This window comes from Gadus morhua, chromosome 21, assembly GCF_902167405.1.
Source record: "Gadus morhua chromosome 21, gadMor3.0, whole genome shotgun sequence".
Taxonomy (NCBI): domain Eukaryota; kingdom Metazoa; phylum Chordata; class Actinopteri; order Gadiformes; family Gadidae; genus Gadus; species Gadus morhua.
This window is the reverse complement of record NC_044068.1, coordinates 8,326,877-8,348,861: the sequence shown is the minus strand read 5'-3', so window position 1 is coordinate 8,348,861 and position 21,985 is coordinate 8,326,877. Positions and strand designations below refer to the sequence as shown.

Here is a 21,985-nt window from a genome sequence, read left to right as displayed (position 1 = left end):
ATGATAGGAAAAAGACTTTGCCACATTGTTCAACCATGACAAGGATAATGAGAAAATTAGACAATGGAACATCAGCTTCTCTTCACAACTTCCCTGCGTGTCGACGTGGCATAGTGGAGGAGAAAGAAAACTAACATTTCTACAATTGAATGCATTCAGTCAGTCTTATTTGATTAACGCGTTATTTCAATTGTTCCCGGTTGCAGCGATTGCACATGCCCATGTATTTATTGTGATTGCCGTACACCACGGCAATCACAATAAATACAGTCGACAGATGTTAGATATCGGCCTACAAAAGCAAGTTGGAATTGAAAACTTCCAGGAATGAGTGGCATAAAGAAACAAACTTTGATTACACAGTAAGTGAGTAAGCCTGGATAATTATATATCCATTTTTTATCAAATAAGTTCTTGAACAGACACTTTAAAATGCAAATTTGTGTCACGAACACTGAAGCTATTTGTCAAAGTGGCATTACAGTGAGTGTGTAATGGACGTTTTGCAGCAGGGAGGGCTATTAGAAACCATTAAACAGATAAAAAATGGACACATTTAAGGAGGTGGGCTTAGTGAGAGGGGTTTTGATATATTGGCTGTGGAATAAGGGACATGTTTGACGACCTCATTAAATCAATGTAGTCGAACAGCACCATTAAAGTGTGCAATAAAAAAGATATTCAGAAATTAGAAATGTGCTAATGCTGCAACCTGTGTATGCTAATTGTGACCTCGTGGACAGAGATTACAGCTAATAAACGGCTGTTGTGGAAAATAAAAAGGACGACTGCGAAAGTAGTTAGTGTTTAAGCACCAACACAGTTGAAACACTCTAATGAGAATCAAAATGAGTTACTGGATGAGAGGACAAGTTCAACCCTGCTGCTGGCTGTTAGAGTGTCAAGGAATACTAACTAGAAAATCTTGCGTGATCAACCTAACTAATCTCTCAAATAAGACCTCAGATCAACATTGAAACTATGGTTTCTCATATACCTTTGCTTCATATCTCAACCAATCCCGTCGCTGGGGGGGCAGGGATCTGTAGACGCACGAAACAACCCGACCCGTGTAACCGCAACAACCACGACATTGCTGACCACTAATCTGGGCTCCAGAAGAGCACTGATAGCTAAGAACGATAGCATCGTCTTCCCATTAGCGCTATCTCTCCTTGGCAAAACAGCAATGATATTTCGGCCAGAACTGGTAAACTTAACATTTCCCGTAGCCGGTGGGAAGACAAGCTAAATGTCCTGTTGGAACTGCAAATGTCTAAAATCAATCCTGTGTAGTAGACTGGCCTGTGTAGAAATACACTTGTTCAAATTGTCTTCTGAAAGCTGTTCTTGCCCTTCCCTATGAGTTTATCTTCAAATGAAGATCTCCGTAACAAAACAAGAAACACTTTGTAGCAAAACCCCTTGCCCCTTTTGGATTGAGGCCCAGTTCCCGTACAGTCTCCCCCCAGAAGCACAGCTATAGTACTGGGGAGAGGGGGGGGGGAAGAGAGAGAGAGAGAGAGAGAGAGAGAGAGAGAGAGAGAGAGAGAGAGAGAGAGAGAGAGAGAGAGAGAGAGAGAGAGAGAGGGAGAGGGAGAGGGAGAGAGAGAGAGAGAGAGAGAGAGAAAAGTAGAAAGATGGCAGGCTGGGAGATACATTTCCAAGATCAAAGCAGCATTTTTCTTCAGGCTTGTGACCAAGTTACATCTCTTTCGTAAACCATGCGTTTGCAGAGTCTATGTGTGTGTGTGTGTGTGTGTGTGTGTGTGTGTGTGTGTGTGTGTGTGTGTGTGTGTGTGTGTGAGAGAGAGTGACAGAGAGAGAGTGTTGGTGGGGGATGGTATGCATTTAAGAGTCATGTATAATGTCTTGGTGCATCAGACCCTTTTATGTACATGTGTCTGTGTGTGTGTGTTGACGCGTGCACAGCTAACACACACGCGGCACAAACTCTTCTGCCGCTTTGCTTTTGATCACCGACCACCCCCCGTTGAGTCCAACAGCGCGCCGCGGGGTGGGGATGGCATCCGACGTCTCTGGTTCTTCCACTTCCTCATCAATCTGAAGCACAGAATTGAATCGCGACATGGAGCGACACCCGCTGTAGCTGAGCTCTGCCGGAGCGGACGTCCGCCAGACACACCGTCGGTTGTCCGGGAGTCCGGAATCATTTTGGGACAATCGCTACACTGCCTTTATCGGAATAAAAAATAATTAATGCCGAGAAAGCTTAAGATTTTGGGTCACTGCACGCAGTTTTGAGCACGTTGTGCTGCTGCAAGTGATGGAAGAGGTTGGTCGTACTCGACCCTTTAGTTGCGACAGATTTGAAGCACTCTCTACAAAAAAACTGATTCCGTCATTCGTCAAACACCTCGTACCCAAAACATTTCCAAACTATGGAGCCGTTTGTCTTCTGTTTACATACAAGCTCCACTGCGCCGCGTTTGCGGGCGGACTCCATGTTTCGCGCCGTTGGGGATTTAAAAAAGTGACGTGAGTGGAAGGGGGGCCGGGCCGTGTGTGTGAACCACAGGCAGAGCGGGGGAGAGAGAAGCAGAGGGACGAAATAGCAGGCGGCAGTCGCGGTTCGAAACTGCTGTTATTTGTATAAAATTTGCGGTACTTTCAACGCAAATTAAATTATATCGATGTTGACGATAGCGTCTCGTTCCATATCTCGTAAAAATATCGATATATTTCAAATATCGATATATCGCCCAGCGCTAATATGTGTGTGAGTGTGTGAGTGTGTTTGTGTGTAGCGTTGGAAAGGTGTGGAAGAAGGGGGTGTAATGGTGGGTTATGCCGACGTGTGGGACGGGAAATCAGTGGGCGATCGACATCCGTTTGCATGTACTTTCCCTACAGTCCATCCGTCACTAGCGTTGTCAGACAGTGATTCCTCTCTCTCTCTCCCTCTCTCCCAATGCTCAATTACCCCAGTGTACCAACATCTCTCACTCTCATCCGTGCCTTTCTCCACCTCTCGCTCCGTCTCTCTCACTCATGCTGCTCTCTCCCCCACTCAACCATGACTCTTTCACACTCTCTCACCCATGCAATTCTCCCCCTCTTTCAAAGACTCACACGCATCAGAAATCTCTCCCTCTGTCTCTCTCTCATGCTCCCTCTCTCCCTCCCCCTCCCTCTCTCCCTCCCTCTCTCACTCTCTTCGCTCTCTCTGTCTGTCTCCCTCTCATGTTCATTCTCTCTCATGCTCTCTCTCATGCTCTCTCTCTCTCTCTTCCCCCCCCCCCCCCCCCCCCCCCCTCCAAGTGTTAGCTGCATGGTTGGGTCAGAGCGGGAGCATCACCATGTGTGTGTCCGACGGGGGGAGGGGGGACAGGCTCCTGAGGGTGCCAGCAGGGCCGAATTACACCACCTCTCCTCTGCACGGGGGGGGGGGGCAGCAGAAGGGGACAGTGACACGACGGTCCAATTAGAGGGGAGAAATCGAATACATAAAGAGGCCTGTTTGTGTGTGTGGGTTTATATGTGTGCGCACGTGTTTGTGTTTGTGTGTGTTTACATGTGTGCATGTAAGTGTGTGCGCGTGTGTGTGCTTATGCATGCGTGTGTGCTGGTCATGTGTGTGCCCCCCCCCCCCCCAGTGGATTTCTCTGAAATCTCCACTGGTGGGGGTGGGGGGGGGAAAGAATAATAAATGGACGTGGGATTTATTTGAAGTGTGTGAGAAATAAGTAGGAAATCAGAGTTGAAAAATATATTTAAAAAAAAAAGGAAATAAATGTAAATTATGCTTTTTCGCCTCAAGACAAGAGGGAAGAGAGCTATACTCGATCTGAAATTATTCCCCCACTTAAAAGGGGACATCCTTTACAAGATTAATTAACTGAACCTGTGGATGTCTAATACGTTTTTGAGTGTGTGTGCGTGTGTCTGTGTGTGTCTGTGTGTGTGTGTGTGTGTGTGTGTGTGTGTGTGTGTGTGTGTGTGTGTGTGTGTGTGTGTGTGTGTGTGTGTGTGCGTGTGCGCGTGGGTGCTCCATCAGAGCCTGCCAAATGTCAGGAGCACTCCCAATTAGTTAACGAGGGCTGGCCCACACACACCTGTCTACCTGTACGACAACGGCCCAGAGCTATACGCATACATTTACATATTAATTAACCATCCCAGGCCCTTTAATTAGCCACACGGGGGGACGGGGGGGGGCAGATCTCCTCCAACATGGGGTGAACCCACCCACAACAACCCCCATGTGCAAACATGTCATCCACTACAAACATAGACAAACACACACACACACACACACACACACACACACACACACACACACACACACACACACACACACACACACACACACACACACACACACACACACACACACACACACACACAGAAACGTGCATATTCAAGTAAGGACAGCCAAAATTTCGAAATGGGTCACATTTCTAAATGCTTTCACTTGCTCCCATATTCCCATTTCACAGCATATGCACGGTTTAAAAGCCATCATTGTCTCAAAGTATCGCCGGGCTACCTCGTCCTGGCCAGGCTGTGGTTTGATTCAGACCCCGACCCAAATGACTGCTAATTAAATTCATGATCCGAATGCCAACGAGTAATGCTGCCAAAAGAACAGGCCAAATGTTGTCCGCCTGGCGACAGTTGGCCTGTTCTGCTTCGCCCATTGTTATTCATTTATCCTGTTTTGTATGAAGATTCCGAGATCAGGAAAAGGTTTATTGTGAAATATAGATGCGTGCGTACTTCAAGGTAAACACAGAGACAGAGAGCGAGAGGGAGAGCGAGGGAGACAGAGAGCCACAGAGAGAGTGACAGAAAGACAGAGAGAGAGAGAGAGAAAGAAAAAGAGAGAAGAGCTTCAGTTATACTCCAAAGCTTCAGCAACGCAATACCACCCTGGTATCCTTTTCCAAACATATTTGTGCGTGCAAGTGTGGATGCGGGAGTTTAAAAATACGAAAATCTGTGTGTAGGTGTTTTAAAATGTTAAATGTGTTTGAAGAGCAATGCATGTGATAATAGGTGTGTTTTGTGGGGTGTCAGAATAAATTGTTGCACTGTACCGCTGATGTCTGAACACTGTGCTTATCCAATCGGCTGGAAATTCTAAGTCTAATTAATGCAAACACCTCCTCACCTCTCCCCACACCCCACCCCCACCTTGTGCTTCTGATCCGTTGGAAAAACCTTTTAAATATGCCCCGGCTCACATTGCAAACCGCAAATATTCGAAACCGCAGAGTTTCCTTTATAAAGTCTGAGTACACTAGTTTCGTTTTACTACCAGGTTCTTTTTGCTGGGGGGGGGGGGGGTTATGAGATGAACTCTGAAAAGAATGTATGGTGGACGCACCCGAGCTCGGACAGGAAGCACTATGAGAACGCTTGCCCCACGGACATGCAGAGGGAAAAACGTTTTAACCGTTTCCGTTAATATTTAATACCTGGCCTTTGAAGTGCTGCCCTTTGGGCGGGGTAGGGGGGGGGGGGTCTTAAACGGCCACTCAAGAATTAGGAGTGCTGTTGTTCAGCGATCATTTGAGAGTCTGATGGGTGTTTCCTAAAATGCTAGGGGGTGGGGGGTGGGGGTGGGGGGTGGGGCTCTGAAGGCAGCACTAGCATCAGCCAAGTCTAAACCAGAGTTTAGACATTATGGGGTTGTGTTCCTCTGTGTGTCGGCAGAGGTGTGTATATTTGTGTGTGTGACCTTGTTTGTGTGTTTGTGAGAGAGAGAGAGAGCGAGAGTGAGAGAGAGAGAGGAGTCAAACATGCAAAATGTCTAATCCTCGAGAGGGAGGAAGAGTGTGTGTGTGTGTGTGTGTGTGTGTGTGTGTGTGTGTGTGTGTGTGTGTGTGTGTGTGTGTGTGTGTGTGTGTGTGTGTGTGTGTACGTGAGCGTGTGCGCATACATGCGTGTGTGTAATAAAGTGCACGTTTGTGTGTGCCTGTGCCTACCGGTCGTTCCTGGAGCACGGCGCGGGTGCGGTACAGCAGCAGCAGGCGGACGTCGGCGTCCCGCAGGCTGAAGCTGTTCTCCAGCGTCTGTAGCACGCTGATCCGCGGCCGCACCGGCAGAGCCGCGTCGCCGCAGAACGGACGCAGCCAGGCCAGCAGGTCGTCAGAGGTCACCGCGCTGTCGCTAGGAGACCGAGGAGGAGGAGGGAGGGAGGGAGGGGGAGAGGGGGAGAGGGAGAGAGAGAGAGAGAGAGAAAGAGAAGAGAGAGAGACAAGAGAGAGAGAGAGACAAGAGAGAAGAGAGAGAGAGAAGAGAGAGAGAGAGAGAGAGAAGAGAGAGAGACAAGAGAGAGAGACAAGAGAGAAGAGAGAGAGAGAAGAGAGAGAGACAAGAGAGAAGAGAGAGAGAGACAAGAGAGAGAGAGAAGAGAGAAGAGAGAGAGAGAAGAGAGAGAGAGAGAGAGAGAGAGAGAGAGAGAGAGAGAGAGAGAGAGAGAGAGAGAGAGAGAGAGAGAGAGAAAACGACAAAGGTATAAAAACGGGCATGTTGTTGTTTTGTACCTATACATTGTTAGAGCATTCTGCCGGTTTGTTAAGAACACAGGTTAATTGTTGACATTCAGATGTAAATCAGCAATGATTGTGCGTTGCTCAACTCAAGCCCTCTCGCAGTGAAGAATCAATTGACTGATTGATCCTTGTTATTTGCTTTATACTCACATTATTCTTACTGCGAACCTCGGTCTCTGTACCTGTGTTTCCATCCCCCTGATTTTATGCAAATTTTGAAGTATCGAATCAGTACACGGTGATGGAATCACCAAAATTCGCATAAAAATCCCCTAATTTGCAAAAAAGTTTATCCCCTATCCCCTCTGGTTTTTGAGAAATGGGAAAGAGTAAATGCCACAACCACTTGATGGAAACGCACCTAATTCGAATTTCTTTTTTGCAAACTTTCTCAAGATTCGCATCACCTTTTAGATGGTAACGTGACTATTGTCTTTGAGAATGTGCAGTATGGGTATGTAGGAAAATAATTTAATAACACAATTCAATTATTGGATACAACTACCGCGCCAGGGCCATTAATGCCTTACCAGACAAAGCTATTGCAAAACTAAACACTCTTTTGGGAAAAACAGTAGTTTGTTGTCAATGGCCGCCAGCTGCCATGTTTCGTAACGCGGCTGTACCTCGAGGGGGGGTTAGTTGAACAAAAACCAGGGAAATAGACAATGTCTAGCCCCTACCAACCAGTAGCATTATCAAACGGGGCCAAATCCTCAGAGACCAATTAAATGTACCTCTGAAAAAAAAAAAGTTGGCTTCTTTAATATTTATTACATCATTTAGAATACTTTTTCCTTTATCCCAAACGATTCGAAGTGAAGACGGATACAAGTCATTAAGTAGCGCCCGCTAATGGATGCCTAAGGGTAGGCTGAGGACACTGTGGCCTGTACCAAGAGCCTCCGGGATAGGGAGTCAAACTGCCATATCAGCCACTGTGGCTTTTCATTTCCTTGAGTGAGTTTGTGTGTTGCCCACAAACTCACCCCTAAATGGAGAGAGTAAGGGCATGAGAGAGAGAGAGAGAGAGAGAGAGAGAGAGAGAGAGAGAGAGAGAGAGAGAGAGAGAGAGAGAGAGAGAGAGAGAGAGAGAGAGAGAGAGAGAGAGAGAGAGAGAGAGAAATAGAGTGTATTCAGAGCGACTGTTCCACTTACCCACTCTGCACGTGATTGTGTACAGCGGTCACCATGGCTTCCAGAACAGTAAGGGGTTGTGGGTAATCTGCCTCGGCATCTGGGTCCCCACTGCAAAACAAACCCTTATGTTGTAAACTCAGTTCAACTTCAATTCATTTCGGGAGGAATGGCAGATTTTACCATAGGAACCCCGTGAGAAAACAAAACGAAAAAAATCTAAAGAATTCAATCAAATTAATCGGTTCAAAAGTGCCACAACCGAAAGATAGTTTGAGACAGTTTGTACGTGTGAACACAAACACAGACACACACAAACACAGGAAGACCCTTTCACCTGGGGCTAAGCGCGAAGGCCCAACTCTGCAGTATTATCCATCATGTGAAAACGGTGGAAAAGTTCAATGTGATTCATGAACATGTGAAGGTGTCTTGCAGATAGTGTCAGGATGGGGTGGAATTATTAATTTTCTGGCACTAGCGTTTGTACATAAAATAGTTTTCTCATATCTATGTAATACTTCTGCAGTCTCATTAGTGCATTTTCTGCCATGGTTGTCTTCTGCTGTGTGTGTGTGTGTTTGTTTGTGTTCCTTCAGTAGTGCATGTTTTAGTTTGTGCACGTTTGCAGGTTCCTCTGCGTGTGTGTGTGTGATTCACGTCGCGCATGTGTGTGTGTTTAAGTGCGTCTGGATGTGTACGAGACAGCATGTGTTTCAGTATGTGTGTGTGTGTGTTTGTGTGTGTGTAAGTCGCAAGAGGAGGGCCATTTCTCACCGAGACAGAGGGGGGAAAAAAAGGTAATTTCCCCTGACTCAACTGTTACTTTGCTGCCGGGCCAATATGCATGTAAAAACTCGCACGCAATTGTAGAAGCTCCAAGTCTCCAACGCACACACCCAATGCAGAAATACAAAGAAACATACAAATAATCTTCCAAGTCATACTAGCGATAACACAGCACTGTTAGGAAATACACTATTCACCCATTCTCAGTGCAATGGCAATGTGTGCCTGCCTGCAGGAGTATCTGTGTGTGTGTGGGTGTGTGTCTTTCTGCGCCTGTGTGTGCGTGTGCAGATATGACAGATACAAAAGATGGCCATTAGCAATGTGCTCAGGTATGCCCGCTCCACTAGAGACTGAAGGCTTAGAGCCTAAATAAGCCTGGATCGTTCATATCTGCCAAATGCACACACACTGACCCACACAAACACACACCCAAACAAATGGACAAGCAGACAGCCAGGCAGGGAGGCCAACACGCACACAAGCCTCAGAAAAATACTTCCCCCAACGCTACAGTATATCAGGAACCACAATCACAGACAGGCCATATAAATAACACGTTAACATGCACGCTCACACCCGCACGCTCACACCCGCACGCTCACACGCACACACACACACACACACACACACACACACACACGGTACACACTTTATAGCTGTGTTGTTCTGATATCAGAGTGAGATCTGGGAGCTAACAGCTGTATCAGGCCACATTAATTATGATCAGATAATGAGTCAGTGGAGAGAGGAGAGTGTGTGTGTGTACGTGTGTGTGTGTGTGTGTGTGTGTGTGTGTGTGTGTGTGTGTGTGTGTGTGTGTGTGTGTGTGTGTGTGTGTGTGTATCCGTGTGCGGTTCTGGTGCGGTCGCAGGTGCTACCGAGTGGCCCATGGGCCATTGAGCAGCAGCAAATGAGACAGGAACACAATCAAGGACACCACCTCGCGTTCATCACAGCCAATCAGGTGCCCTGATTACGGCCGACCTTGTCAGTTGACACACGTTAGTTAGCGTGCGGGGGAAACGCCGCCAGGACACGGGAGCACGCGTCGTGCCGTCGAGCGGTCGGCTCTCTCCGAAACGCTTCGGGAAAAGCTTTCGTTTCAACAATGGCTTTGTACCGGCGCGCAGTGGGGCGCCCCGACTAAAAGCCTTGAACCAGTTACGTCTGACTGAATCCACTTCATTTCACACACAGAGAGTGGGAACACGTGTACGTACACACACCCAGCTGTTCGGTCCTCTATCTCCACATCGCTCATGAGAGCTGACGGAGTCGTCTGCTTTGAGCGGTTTGTTCCATGCATTTCTCCATCATACCTCGCCGTAGGCCCAGTGTATACCATGAAGTTGTAACCGGAATAGAGATTAGGTAGGTGTATATAAGCTTTTTGTATGTGGCGTGTTTTGCTCCGCCGTCGACTTAAAAAAACAGTTTTGAGGCCCCCTGTTTGGCAGAATAAGTGCCCCTCTGAACGTAATGTGGTTAAAGGCGCCAGGCGCCGCAGTCGTGTGCCGATGCTAATGTGCTAGGACAGCGTGTGACTGAGTGAGGATGAAACCTGTGGAAATGGAAAGCAGTACAAGACTGCCTGGGCTGACCTTGGACTCCTCATTCAAGCAGGGCTTGTGTGATTGTGGACGGGGCGGGTTTGTTTTCTCCCGCATAACACACACAGACAGAGAGACAGCAAGATGGAGGTATAGAGATGGAGGGACAGAGATAAAGCCAGAGGCAAAGAGAGAAAACAGATAAGTGATGGAGACAGAGGCAGAGCAATATGTGGAAAGAAATAGAGTGATAAAGCACCAGAGGGAAACGAGAGCAAATATATACATATATATATATACATATACACACACACACACACACAGGGAGGGGGGGGGGAAGAGAGAGAGAGAGAGAGAGAGAGAGAGAGAGAGAGAGAGAGAGAGAGAGAGAGAGAGAGAGAGAGAGAGAGAGAGAGAGAGAGAGAGAGAGAGAGAGAGAGAGAGAGAGAGAGAGAGAGAGAGAGAGAGAGAGAGAGAAAACGACAGAGGTATAAGAGAGGAGAGAAGAGAGGAATAAGGCCTGTGACAGGGACGAGTGCCTGTGCGAGAGAGATATGGAGTGGATTTAGTGTCAATATTACTAACTCCTTTTTAAAAACCCTACACATGTAGATAAAGTATTGCGATTCGAACTCATAAGCTATACACTTATATGAACAAGCATTAAGGCATGTAAGTGGAAGGACCCCAGTAAATTAGTAGATTTAGGGGACGTGAACAGGCAACATATTGGGCTAGCTTTAGCATACCGGATAAAGTTAGCAACACGCTAACATCACACAGCCTATACATAGGTAATTCCGTTCTATAGTTTATTATTATTATTTTTATCATTATTATTTCCCGTCCAAGCTTCTTTAAGCATTTCTTCTCTGTGTTTTTCCCACACACTCTCTCTTTCAGCAATATAACCATAGGGGCATTGAATGGACTCTCTACGCCCTGGAAGGTTCAACCATTTCCTCCTCCTTTAAAATAATAAAAATAAACTTCACATTAAGCTTTGCAATGGTGCACTCTTCCGAGGCAACAAAATGCAAATGCAGAGTTTGATTATGATTACCCCACGTATTATTTTGCCATGGTAATCTTAAGTGATTGTTAGATTGCTCCTGCTGTTTGGAGCCCAAAACATATTCTCCTTACGGTGTCAGTGGAGAAACAGAACAACATTACTCCTTTGGAAGAGCGTTGCTTGATGATATGCTATTCATATTTCCGAGTTTATAAGAGATGTATTTAATGAAATCAAGGTGGTAAATAAGGGAATACTAAAATGTATGTTTGTGATTTTATATACCCATTTCATTAGAAGATTCCGGCACATGCATTTTCAACATAACAACAATAAAGTTGTTCCGAATTTGAATATATAAGTATATGTTAAAAAATGCAGGGTGCTTCAGAATTGTAAACAGAAATATTCATTTGATTCCATTTACTTGTATTTCCGAACGCAACACTCCTTACACTCCCATGCTGCTGCTGTTGCCAGTCTGTTATTGGCTCTGGCTGATTGGATATCACAAAAGTATGATCTAATTTGCCATAAGAAACCTGGATCCTGATTGTATTATTGTGGATTATTGTGGGTTATTTTTAATTTTTTCTTTCCGTACTGTGCCAAAAATATTTGTTGTCTTTGTTTGTACCTGCAAGATGAGATCGAAAAATGTGCGAAACCCGATCGGACACTAGCAACAAAGGTTTCACACAAGTAAGACATCCCAATGTGCCTTCTGGCTATATATTCACAGATGTGAATATAATTTGCCGTTGCAGATCTTAACCAATTGTAGAGTAAAAATGTCATGTCACATGACACGTTTATTTACATGTCTGGATTTTTTTTAGTACGTTTAAGTAATATTGGAACATAATTTCACTCAAAAGAGAGAGCCTGTGTGAGAGAGAGACTGAATGAGTGAGTGAGAGAATGAGACAGTGAGTGAGTAAGTGATATCTAGCATTTCACTTCTTCTAACTTCATCTATATATATTCTGTATTTAACGTTTTCTATTTTGACATCCGGATTTGTTTACCTGCTTTGGCAACGTTAACGTTTGTTTCCCATGCCAATAGAGCTTCTTTGAAATTGTATTTTAATTTGATTGGGTGCGTGGCGTGCGTGGCGTGCGTGCGTGGCGTGCGTGGCGTGCGTGCGTGCGTGGCGTGGCGTGCGTAGCGTGGCGTGCGAGAGCGATAGAGAGAGAGAGAGAAGGTCAATACCTGAGAGTGGCCACCACCCGGGCCACTGCGTCGTGCAGCACGGATTTGACCGAGAGTTCCGGCGATCCTCCGGCCACGGCCAGCAGCTCTCCTATTCGGCCCAGCGGCTGTCCGTCTGTTGCCATGGTGACGGCCAGACGGTGCACCTTGGACCTCTCGGACCGGGAGAGGTCGTAGGCGTGGCTGTAGTCCCTCAGCTGCGGCTGGAATAGATACAAACAAACACGGTCGAGGTGTCTGAGTGATGAGCGGAGGGAATGGGAGGGAGTGAGAGCGAGAGAGTAAGAGACTAAGAGAGTGTCAGAGCGAGAAAGGATCCTCTCACACCAATGTGAACGCATGCATGCTGTAGGCTGGTTCAAGGTTATATTTTTTCCATGCGTTGTTTCCATGTATTTCAGCGCAATGTCATCACCAGAAAAGCACCCCCTGTAGCTCTGAAAGCAACCTACAGTGTTCTGTAAAAATCTATTCTTTAGCTGGGGAGGAGAAATATTGCTAGTTTAAAAATCCTTCACTCTCCCATTATGCCGCTGTCACTCTGTGGTGCAATTTACAATATGGACGATACCACCAGTTACACGCACACACACACACACACACACACACATGCATGCACACACACACACACACACACACACACACACACACTCACGCATGCGCGCACAAGAAAAGTAAACACAGGTTTAGATTCTCTCCACTTTTATTGGACTAGGGGAAAGCAAACAGGGATGAGTCGGATGTTTGACAGAGGGGCCAGGGTTGGGAAGGGATCAACTCTCTGGGTTAATACCTGTAGGACCCGACTGTCAACACATCGCACTTTCCTCAGCCATAACCCAGGCGCTCCAATTTACCGCTTCTTTCCTCCTCCTTCTGAACGCTGCCCTTCATCTGCCCCCTCTCCCCTCCTTTACACTTCTCTCTCCTTCTCAATCCATCATTATTTCCCTCCATCTCTCTCTCCTTGCTCAATCTGTCTTTCTTTTCCTCCATCTCTCTCTCCCTTTCTCAATCTCTCTTTTACTCAATCTCCCTCTCTCCCTTTCTCAATCTCCCTCTCTCCCTCTCCCCCTCCCCCTCTCCCTCTCTCCCTCCATCTCTCTCTCCCTCCATCTCTCTCTCCCTTTCTCAATCTCTCTTTTACTCAATCTCCCTCTCCCTCTCTCTCTCTCTCTCTCTCTCTCTCCATCTCTCTCTCCCTTTCTCAATCTCTCTCTTTTACTCCCTCTCTCCCGCTCTCTTCCTCCATCTCTCTCTCCCTTTCTCAATCGCTCTCTTTTACTCAATCTCTTCCTCTCTCTCAATCTCTCCCTCTCTCTCTCCCTCCATCACTCTCTCCCTTTCTCAATCTCTTGCTCTCGTCCCTCTCTCCCTTTCCCAATCCATCTCTCCCACCGCCCCCCTCCCTCAACCAGCTCCGGTGGGCTACAGAAGCCTATCCTTCATAGCAATACGCCCCCCGGCCACCCCCCCCCCCCCCCCATGTACCCCCACCTGTTCTTCCACCAATATCCGCCCAAACAGGAGAACAGCTGTAATCTACTCCCTGGACCTTTTGCACCACCAGCCCCGCACTTTTTAAAGAACCCTGCCACGGACACTCCATCTGCGCCGGGTAATTTTCGGTCCCCAGCGCAGGTCACGGCCCGGCAAGTAGATCCCGCCATGAGCCCGGATCATTACGGGAGCGGCTGTGCCGGAGTGGCTGATAAATGACTACAGTAAGCTGGGAACGGGCCTGCAGGGCATATACTACCCCATCTCCCTCCCCGCCAATCTGCCCCTCGCCTGGTCCTTATTTCCTGTTTATCTATCTCCGAGGATACCATCGTTTGCTGCCTGAGTAGGAAGGCAGGCGGAGAACTTGGCATGTGTGCGTGTTCGGCGTGTGTTGGGGGATGTGTGTGTGTGTGTGTGTGTGTGTCTGTGAGTGTGGGTGTGATTGTGTGTGTGGCGGTGTGGATATGGGAGTGTGTGTGTGGTTGTGTGAGTGTGGCGGCGTGGTTGTGCGAGTGTGTGTGTTGAGTGTGTGTGTCTGTTAGTGTGAGTGTGAATGTTTGTGTGTGTCGCGGTGTGAGTGCGTGTGAGTGCGTGTGGTTGAGTGTGGTTGAGTGTGAGTGTGTGTGTGTGTTTAAATCACACTGCTGAGTACGCACAAGGGGATGACAGGTAAGTCTCCATTCTGGCAGTGTTTTTATGACAGAATTGACCAGTTATTACGAGTTGCATAGCAACACTCAACATAACACCAAAATAACGACCGCAAATTATGGATCCATCCTAATGACAGTGTGGGCATACATATGGAAACGAACAATAGGATCAAACATACAACCCCTTGTTTTTTTCTCATTACACAAACCGCACATGCACACACTCACATACACACACAAACTCTCGAACAGACGCACAAGCATATATGTGTCCATTAGCAGATCTCCTTTCATTGCATCACGCACCGACACCAAAGAAGACCCACAGAAGGTGTAAAGTCGCTGTGACTTTGCCTAATGACATACAGTGTGGCCGTGTACTGCAATATGGCCCCGGCCTCATTGGAAACAGTGGCCGACCGGTTTACATTAATGCACCCTCGACTGGTCCCAATGAGCCCGGCGAAGGGCGGCTCAGTCGAGCAGAACCGCCCGAGACATTCGCATTACACGCATTCACAAGCACACAAGCAATGCCGCCCGCGTGCACGTGTGCAACATTACTTGCGTAGCGTCGGAGAGCCACAATTAGATCTTCTCATCCCTGCATTCATTTGTCAACACACAGGACCGCGCACTGCACTGCTAAAGTTGGCCCGAAGATATGAAATAAAATCGGGATATATTTGTTTGGGGACGTGGGCTGTATTAGATTCCGCACGGAACACACACCGGCGCGATTGGTCTATAAATCAAATGTGTAAATCGATGCTTCCTTCGTGGCACGTTTATAGAAAAATGCCCGGCGAGCCCCCAGTCCTGCAGGGTCTCAGGAAAATCTTTTATTGGATAACGAGGCCTCTTCAACTGAATCACAGGCAGCCATTTGATTAGCCGAGACGTGACGTCAGAGCGAACATTCGATCCTGTGCACGGTGTCGCCTGGTAACGGCACGACGTCTCCCATTCTCTTCTATCCAACCCATCCTACGATCCATGATATCTCCAGAACGTCATCCGCTTGTGAGCAACAGTCCAGCACAATGAGACCACACACACACACACACACACACACACACACACACACACACACACACACAACACACACACACACACACACACACACACTCACACACACACACACACACATCCAAGAAAAACCTGTTTACCTCCTGGCTTTCTTTGAGTGACAGGATGAAGGCGTGGCCCAGGGTGTCCAGGTGTGCCTGGGACTGCTGCAGGTGAGCCAGCGCCTCGTCCAATGACATCTGGGCCGCCGGGCCGGGTCCCGCCCCCTCCGGGTCCTGCCCCGCCCCCTTCTTCCTGCTCTTGGTCTCCAGCTGCCGCAGGGCCTTGGTGGCCCTCTTGATGACCTCCTGTCGAGTCTGGACGCTCAGCTGGAGATGAGAGGTGGGGGGAGACGGGGGGGGGGGGGGGGGACCAGAGAGGGGGGAGGAGAGGAGGAGGGAGAGGGGGGGGGGGAGACAAGGGTGGGGAGAGGAGGAGGGAAACGAGAGAGAAAGAGGGTCATGTTCACGCAGCTCAAATTTGACATGAGCAAAATACACTAAATAGGCGTGGGTGTGTTTAATGCATCCGGGTTGGGATACAGCGTGTCCTGAGTCTCTCTGTGGTACGCTCACACGCCTGTGTGTGTGTGTGTGGGCGTCTGTGGTCGTAAGTGTGTTTATGAGCCTGTGTCTAATTGAGTTTATGTGTCTGTGTGCGTCTGTATGTGTGTGTATGAGTGTGGGTGGGCATGCGTCCATGTCTGCATTAGTGTGTGTATATGAGGGTGTGTGTGTGTGTGTGTGTGTGTGTGTGTCTGTATCTGTGTGCATGCGTGTGCGTGTCTGTGATTTAGTGCGTGCGTGTCTGTGTCTTTGTGCGTGTTTGTCTGTGTTTCTGTGCGTGCGAGTGTGGGTGAAGCTGGAGGCCCAGTGAAATTGATTCCATTCCGTGAGAGCGGCTTAACAAGTCTTGAGCAGGAGATAGGACCCCGCGGCTCGGGGAGGTTTTACCCTCTTGTGAAGGCAATGCACACATGGACACACTTCACAAACCAAACCTATCCCCACGGACAGAACTCCCTCCTCCACCCTCAGACACACACACATACACACACACACTGACGCAGTAACCCGCTATCGCATCATCAGACCCATGCTTTGCCCGACAACAACCCCCTTCTTGTCCCGGGATTGGCCGATCACTCAAAATATATCAGTTGGTTGGTCAAACGAGACATGGTCCTTCCGAATGTGTGCAATACTGTGTGTGTATGTGTGTGTGTGTGTGTGTGTGTGTGTACCTGTCTGTGTGTGCCTGTCTGTGTGTGTGTGAGTGGACGTTACAGATGCGCGGTGGGCGGATGACGTGTCAAAAAATTATATTTTAATTAAATCAGGCGGGTGGTGGTTTAACCAATGAAATAAAAAATATATATACATTGTGAAATACACACACAAACAAACACACCCGAAAGAAAAAAAAAGTTAAAATCAAGTGACGATCAATCCCATGTGTCTCATTGCAGCGCCTTCCTTATAAAGCCACTAAGCAAACGTCTCTTAGATGAGACTGCACCTGGGTTATTTTGTTTCGATATTAGTTATATTTTAAAACAGCCCATCATTGTAGCCTACCACTAGTGGAATAAGGAATTGAAAAGAGATTATGGAGTGATTTGACTCAGAAGTGACATTTGGCAATGACAATGCGAGATGTACAGAATAGATATAGATATATAGGCATTAGCCTATATAGTAGGCTAAATACAACCGCCGGATGGCGGGCGGTTGCGGTTTTGAAAATGGTTAAAAAACGTTGGTGTGGATGGATGGCGATCGGATGATGCGTTTGTGATGCGGTTGCGGATAAAATAATAGCCCATCCGCGCATCTCTAGTGTGCGTGTGTGTGTCTGTGTGAGTGTGTGAGCTTGTTCCCAGCATCAGACGTGCAGATGTCCGGGGATAGGCTAGCCTCAGGGGGCTCCGGTGGTAGAGACATCATAGCGAGACAGAAGCGAGGAAAGGGGCTGTGAGATCTGTCAGGGGGGATGCTGTCTACTAATGAGGGGGCGGGGCCGTGATCGATACCTTCCCCTTTGTGGTTTAGCATGAGCCCCGGTCCTATTTCATCTCACACACCCTCCCCTGGGTTCCTGGGGAGGGCCATCGATCCAGTCAGTGAGGGGCAATGGTGAGGTAAAAGGTCGGAAGGGGGCTTTAGATAAGAGAGAGAGAGAGAGAGAGAGAGAGAGAGAGAGAGAGAGAGAGAGAGAGAGAGAGAGAGAGAGAGAGAGAGAGAGAGAGAGAGAGAGAGAGAGAGAGAGAGAAACCGACCGACTGACAGAGAGAGCGAGAGAGAAGAGGTTGGTACAATGAATTAACTCTTTGAAACGCGGGGCTAGAGAGGGAACGACGTTGACAGAAGCGTGGCGAAGGGGGCGTGGCCGGTTCATGGGCCCGCCGCCGCCGCCCCGCCGTGCTAATCGCTGTGTTAAAAGGCGCGATGGGGAGGCAAGGCCCGCTGGGAGTTGCAGTCAAATGGCCTCTGAAGTATAGAGAGGGGGGGGATCAATTAGCACCGCCAGCGCCACAGACTACAAGGAGGTGGTTGCGACGGAACAAAGGAGGGGGTATCGCAGTGCAGGGACACCCAGCGGAAGAGGAGGAAGAAGGGAAAGCCTGTTTGGCAGCCGGAAAAAGCGATGGGCTGCAATTGATAAGGGCGCTGTGCCACTCTTAGCTCCCCGCTGGGGTAATTCCCCAAACCACAGTCATTACGTGGCTGCCGTATCGTTTACAGTTGAACACCGTCTCCCCGCACGATCGCTGTGAGCGCCGAAAGCAGGAAAAAAGACGAGCGAGGAAGGGAAAAATTCGGGATGCAGTGTGTATTTCGGCACTCCAAAAAAATTAATAAACAGAGCCTGTAGAGTACGAAGGGACCGCTAGTACGACAGAGTGGAGAGAGAGAGAGAGAGAGAGAGAGAGAGAGAGAGAGAGAGAGAGAGAGAGAGAGAGAGAGAGAGAGAGAGAGAGAGAGAGAGAGAGAGAGAGAGAATCAAGAGAGAGAGAGGATAGAGAGAAAGAATCGAGAGAGGATCGAGAGAGTAGAGAGGAGAGAGGAGTGAGAGGAGAGAGGAGAGAGAGCGCGCTCAATGCAGCAGTGTGATTTAGAGGGCGGAAATCCCCACAAGCCTCTCCCCCCGACGGTGCTATGAATCCGCTCCCTTCCGCCGCCCCTAGCTAGCTACCTTCTGTGCTGCAATTATAACCTGTCTGTTGTGCCTGCCTCCCTCCCGCCGGCCCGTTCGCAGCCAATGATGGAAAACCAAGCCCTCGGTGTGCTCTGCTGTATCCAACCCCTCACGTAGCTGTCTGAGCGCCGCGCTCCATCACCCAACAATCTCACACCGCCTGACACCCGAAAAACTTTTCAAAAACAAAAAAATAAAAAGTTTTACACCGGAGAAGGAGGCACGGGCTCCCAGAGCTCTCACCTGATTGACCGCCTCCGGCGAGAAGGTGATCCCGTCCAGGAAGCGGACGGCGTCTGCCGGGGACAGCCTGTCCAGGTATTTGGCGCAGGTGTCGTAGGCGTGGAGGTAGTCCTGGTCCCCCTGCGGGCGTCTCTTCAGGAGCTGGGGGTCCCCCTTCCAGAAGACCTTGCCGAGCCAGACGGCGTGCACGGCGCTGGGCGAGACGGTGGCCCCGGCCTCGCCGGGCAGGGGCAGCCGGCTGACCAGCTTGGAGATGTTCAGCACGTTCTGACTGGTCAGCACCGGTTGCAGGACCACCAGTGGGTCCGAGGTCTCGTCCGTCAGCTTGCGGTAGTCCAGGCCTGGCGGGGAGAGGCGGTCGGGGCAGGTTAGGGTCAAGACGATTGCGTAGATTCACTGAAACCGAAGGGAAACGTCAGCCGAATGGGGTGGAAACGAGGGTGGGAATAGGGTGCAGATGTGTTGGGCCATCTTGCAACCTTGAGCTTTAAGTGTAACATTTTTGATACTACGCTATTCAGCATATGGAGTAGGCCTAGACACCGTTCAGACACACGTTTGTCCTCAGAATGACACGCAATAACGTATTAAATCCTGAGCTGTGAATATTGGAACAACGATCCAGATGGCAAGGTAAACGTTATTGCCGTAGAGTAGCCTGACCTGCAAGCTGTCACGCACTGCTCTAAGCAATCCCCTTCTCCCGAGTGGGACAATATACAATTAAGCTGTAACAAGAGGCGCCTGATATCATGTTAATTATTGATCCATATTGGGAGAGCGGCCGTTGACAAATAATGGCTTGCTGAAGGCCTGTGGGGTTGAGGTAATAGACCTAATACAGGCCAGAGACATGGAGGGGAAATTATTCAAATGCAAAACAATGCTTGTGTTGATGCATATGGCCACGGAGGTGGCACTGGCAGAGAGAGGTCTGTACGTGTGTGATTGTGTGGTTGTGTGCTTGTTTGTGTGAGTGTTTGAGTGTGCGTGTGTGGGTCCCAGCCCATCTGGCCTATAAATATTTAAAGATTTCAGTCCTTCCTCCAGGGAGGGCTTTGTCAACAGCACAGTGCACTGTGTCCATCTCTCACCAAAGCATGCACACACCAACACACAAAATACATGGGCACATTTTTGCCACACACACACACACACACACACACACACACACACACACACACACACACACACACACACACACACACACACACACACACACACACACACACACACACACAGTAACAGTAAACAAGGCTTTCGTGAACTTTTCTGTGTACATTTTTGTTCTCCCTCTCGCTCTCTCTCCCCATCTCTTCTTTCGAAAGTGTGCGTGTTCTCGAGAAACCAGACGTCTGGGGTCTCCCTCCTCTTGAGGGAGCTCTCAGACGGTCAGCTGACGCTGTCTGGCAGACGGCGTCTGCCTCAGCTCTATTCTCTGCTGGTGCAAAACGTCGGAAACACTTGTGTAGGTAGAGTCAGGTGAGCGCCACGCATAATCTGTTAGAATGACAGTGTTTTTATTGCTTTGTTTCAAGCTGAGGACGCGAGACTGAACGAGCAGAATGTGGGAAAGTTAACTGGGAAAACGTTTAAATGTGTCTCTGTGTGTGTATGTGTGTGAATGCGTATGCGTATGCGTGTGTGTGTGTGTATGCAGATTAATCCAATGGAAGCAATAAGCAATGTGTGACTTTAAAAGTTTGTTCATATCTGTAACTGAAGCCAAATGTATGTGTTGGTGTGAAAAGGCATTCAACGTCAACGTGCATGCGTGTTGACTGTGTATAATTTGTGAAGTGTGTGAGTTTAAGTGATAACTATGTTATATACTCTCAAAAGCGATACAACTTACTTTATACGGTGTGCTTGAACATATTTATCCGCGTGCTTGTGTGTTTGTGCACGTTTGCGCGTGTGTGCTTGCGAGCGGACGTGCCTACGGGTTTGTGTGTGAACGCGTGCTCACATGTCTGCATGCAATGCTACCTGCGTGTTGGTTTGAGGGTGAGTGCTTGCGCGTGTGTGTGTGTGTGTGTGTGTGTGTGTGTGTGTGTGTGTGTGTGTGTGTGTGTGTGTGTGTGTGTGTGTGTGTGTGTGTGTGTGTGTGTGTGTGTGCGCGCGCGCGCGCGCGCGAGTGCTGGAGCGTGTGCATGTCTCGTGGGTTTGTGTGTCTACGTGCGTGCGTGAGCGAGTTCCTTGGTGTGTGCGTGTTTTTCGTGTGTGTGCGTGTCTGTGTGTGCTTGTTAAACAGGGACATGTGTCAGTGGTAAAAGGTCTGGCGTTATCTCGGGCGGAAGGAGGAAGTGAGGCGTGAAAGCCCCGCCGACATCCTGGCGACCTTTACTGAACTTCACCGAGAAGTGACACCACCTGCATCCACCTGGCGGCACGGCTCAGGAGGAAAAAATGAAAACCTTGATCGCGACGCACACACACACACGCACACACACACTTCAGTGGTCGTGACAATCTTCACAAAACACCAAAAATAAAGAGTTGTGTGTCGGCGTCGCTGTCACTGTAATTTGGGGCTGTTTGTGTAACCTGTGCAGAGGTTAACACAGCTGACAGGGTTACTGATTGTCTCTGTGTATGTGTGTGTGTGTGTGTGGGTGGGTGGGAGGGTTGATGGGTTTGTGTTTGTCTGTGTTTTTGTGTGTCTGTGTCTGTGTGTTTGTGTCTGTGTGTGTGTGGGTGTCATGCAGGCTGAATAGATTCAAAACTTAATTAAACCGAAGCAAGAAAACTTGAAAGAATATATACTGCACAAACTATATCCCACTCACAAGCAATTCATTGGTTGGTTTGGAGATGTATTTAAAACAATTATTCCTCGAAGGAAGTCCTTAGACCTTAGCAAAAAGTTTAAACTGTAGACATGATTTTGCCATGTTTCGTTTATAAAGATAAGAGGTTAAAGTGACTATTTGAAACAGTCTGAGTTAAATTTAGTCGCACACTACATTTAAATGTAAATAATTAATGGATTCAACTAATGTGATGTACATAATCAGCAGTATTATTCAAAAATAAATAGGGACAAACATCCCGGTTCCGTTCACGAGTTAAAAACAAAACAGGTTCCAG

At 48.3% G+C, this 21,985-nt stretch overlaps 1 protein-coding gene across 1 annotated transcript in view; it reads right to left on the bottom strand.

The window, feature by feature from the left end:
- nbas (NBAS subunit of NRZ tethering complex) overlaps window positions 1–21,985 on the bottom strand; it is a 155,888-nt gene that overhangs the window by 43,072 nt on the left and 90,831 nt on the right. Inside the window, exons 45-49 of the mRNA XM_030344571.1 lie at window positions 18,896–19,236; window positions 15,556–15,783; window positions 12,231–12,433; window positions 7,680–7,769; window positions 5,952–6,135 (exon numbers count right to left, since the gene is read on the bottom strand). Coding sequence (XP_030200431.1) covers window positions 5,952–6,135; window positions 7,680–7,769; window positions 12,231–12,433; window positions 15,556–15,783; window positions 18,896–19,236 — 1,046 coding nt within the window. The remainder of the gene's footprint in view (window positions 1–5,951; window positions 6,136–7,679; window positions 7,770–12,230; window positions 12,434–15,555; window positions 15,784–18,895; window positions 19,237–21,985) is intronic.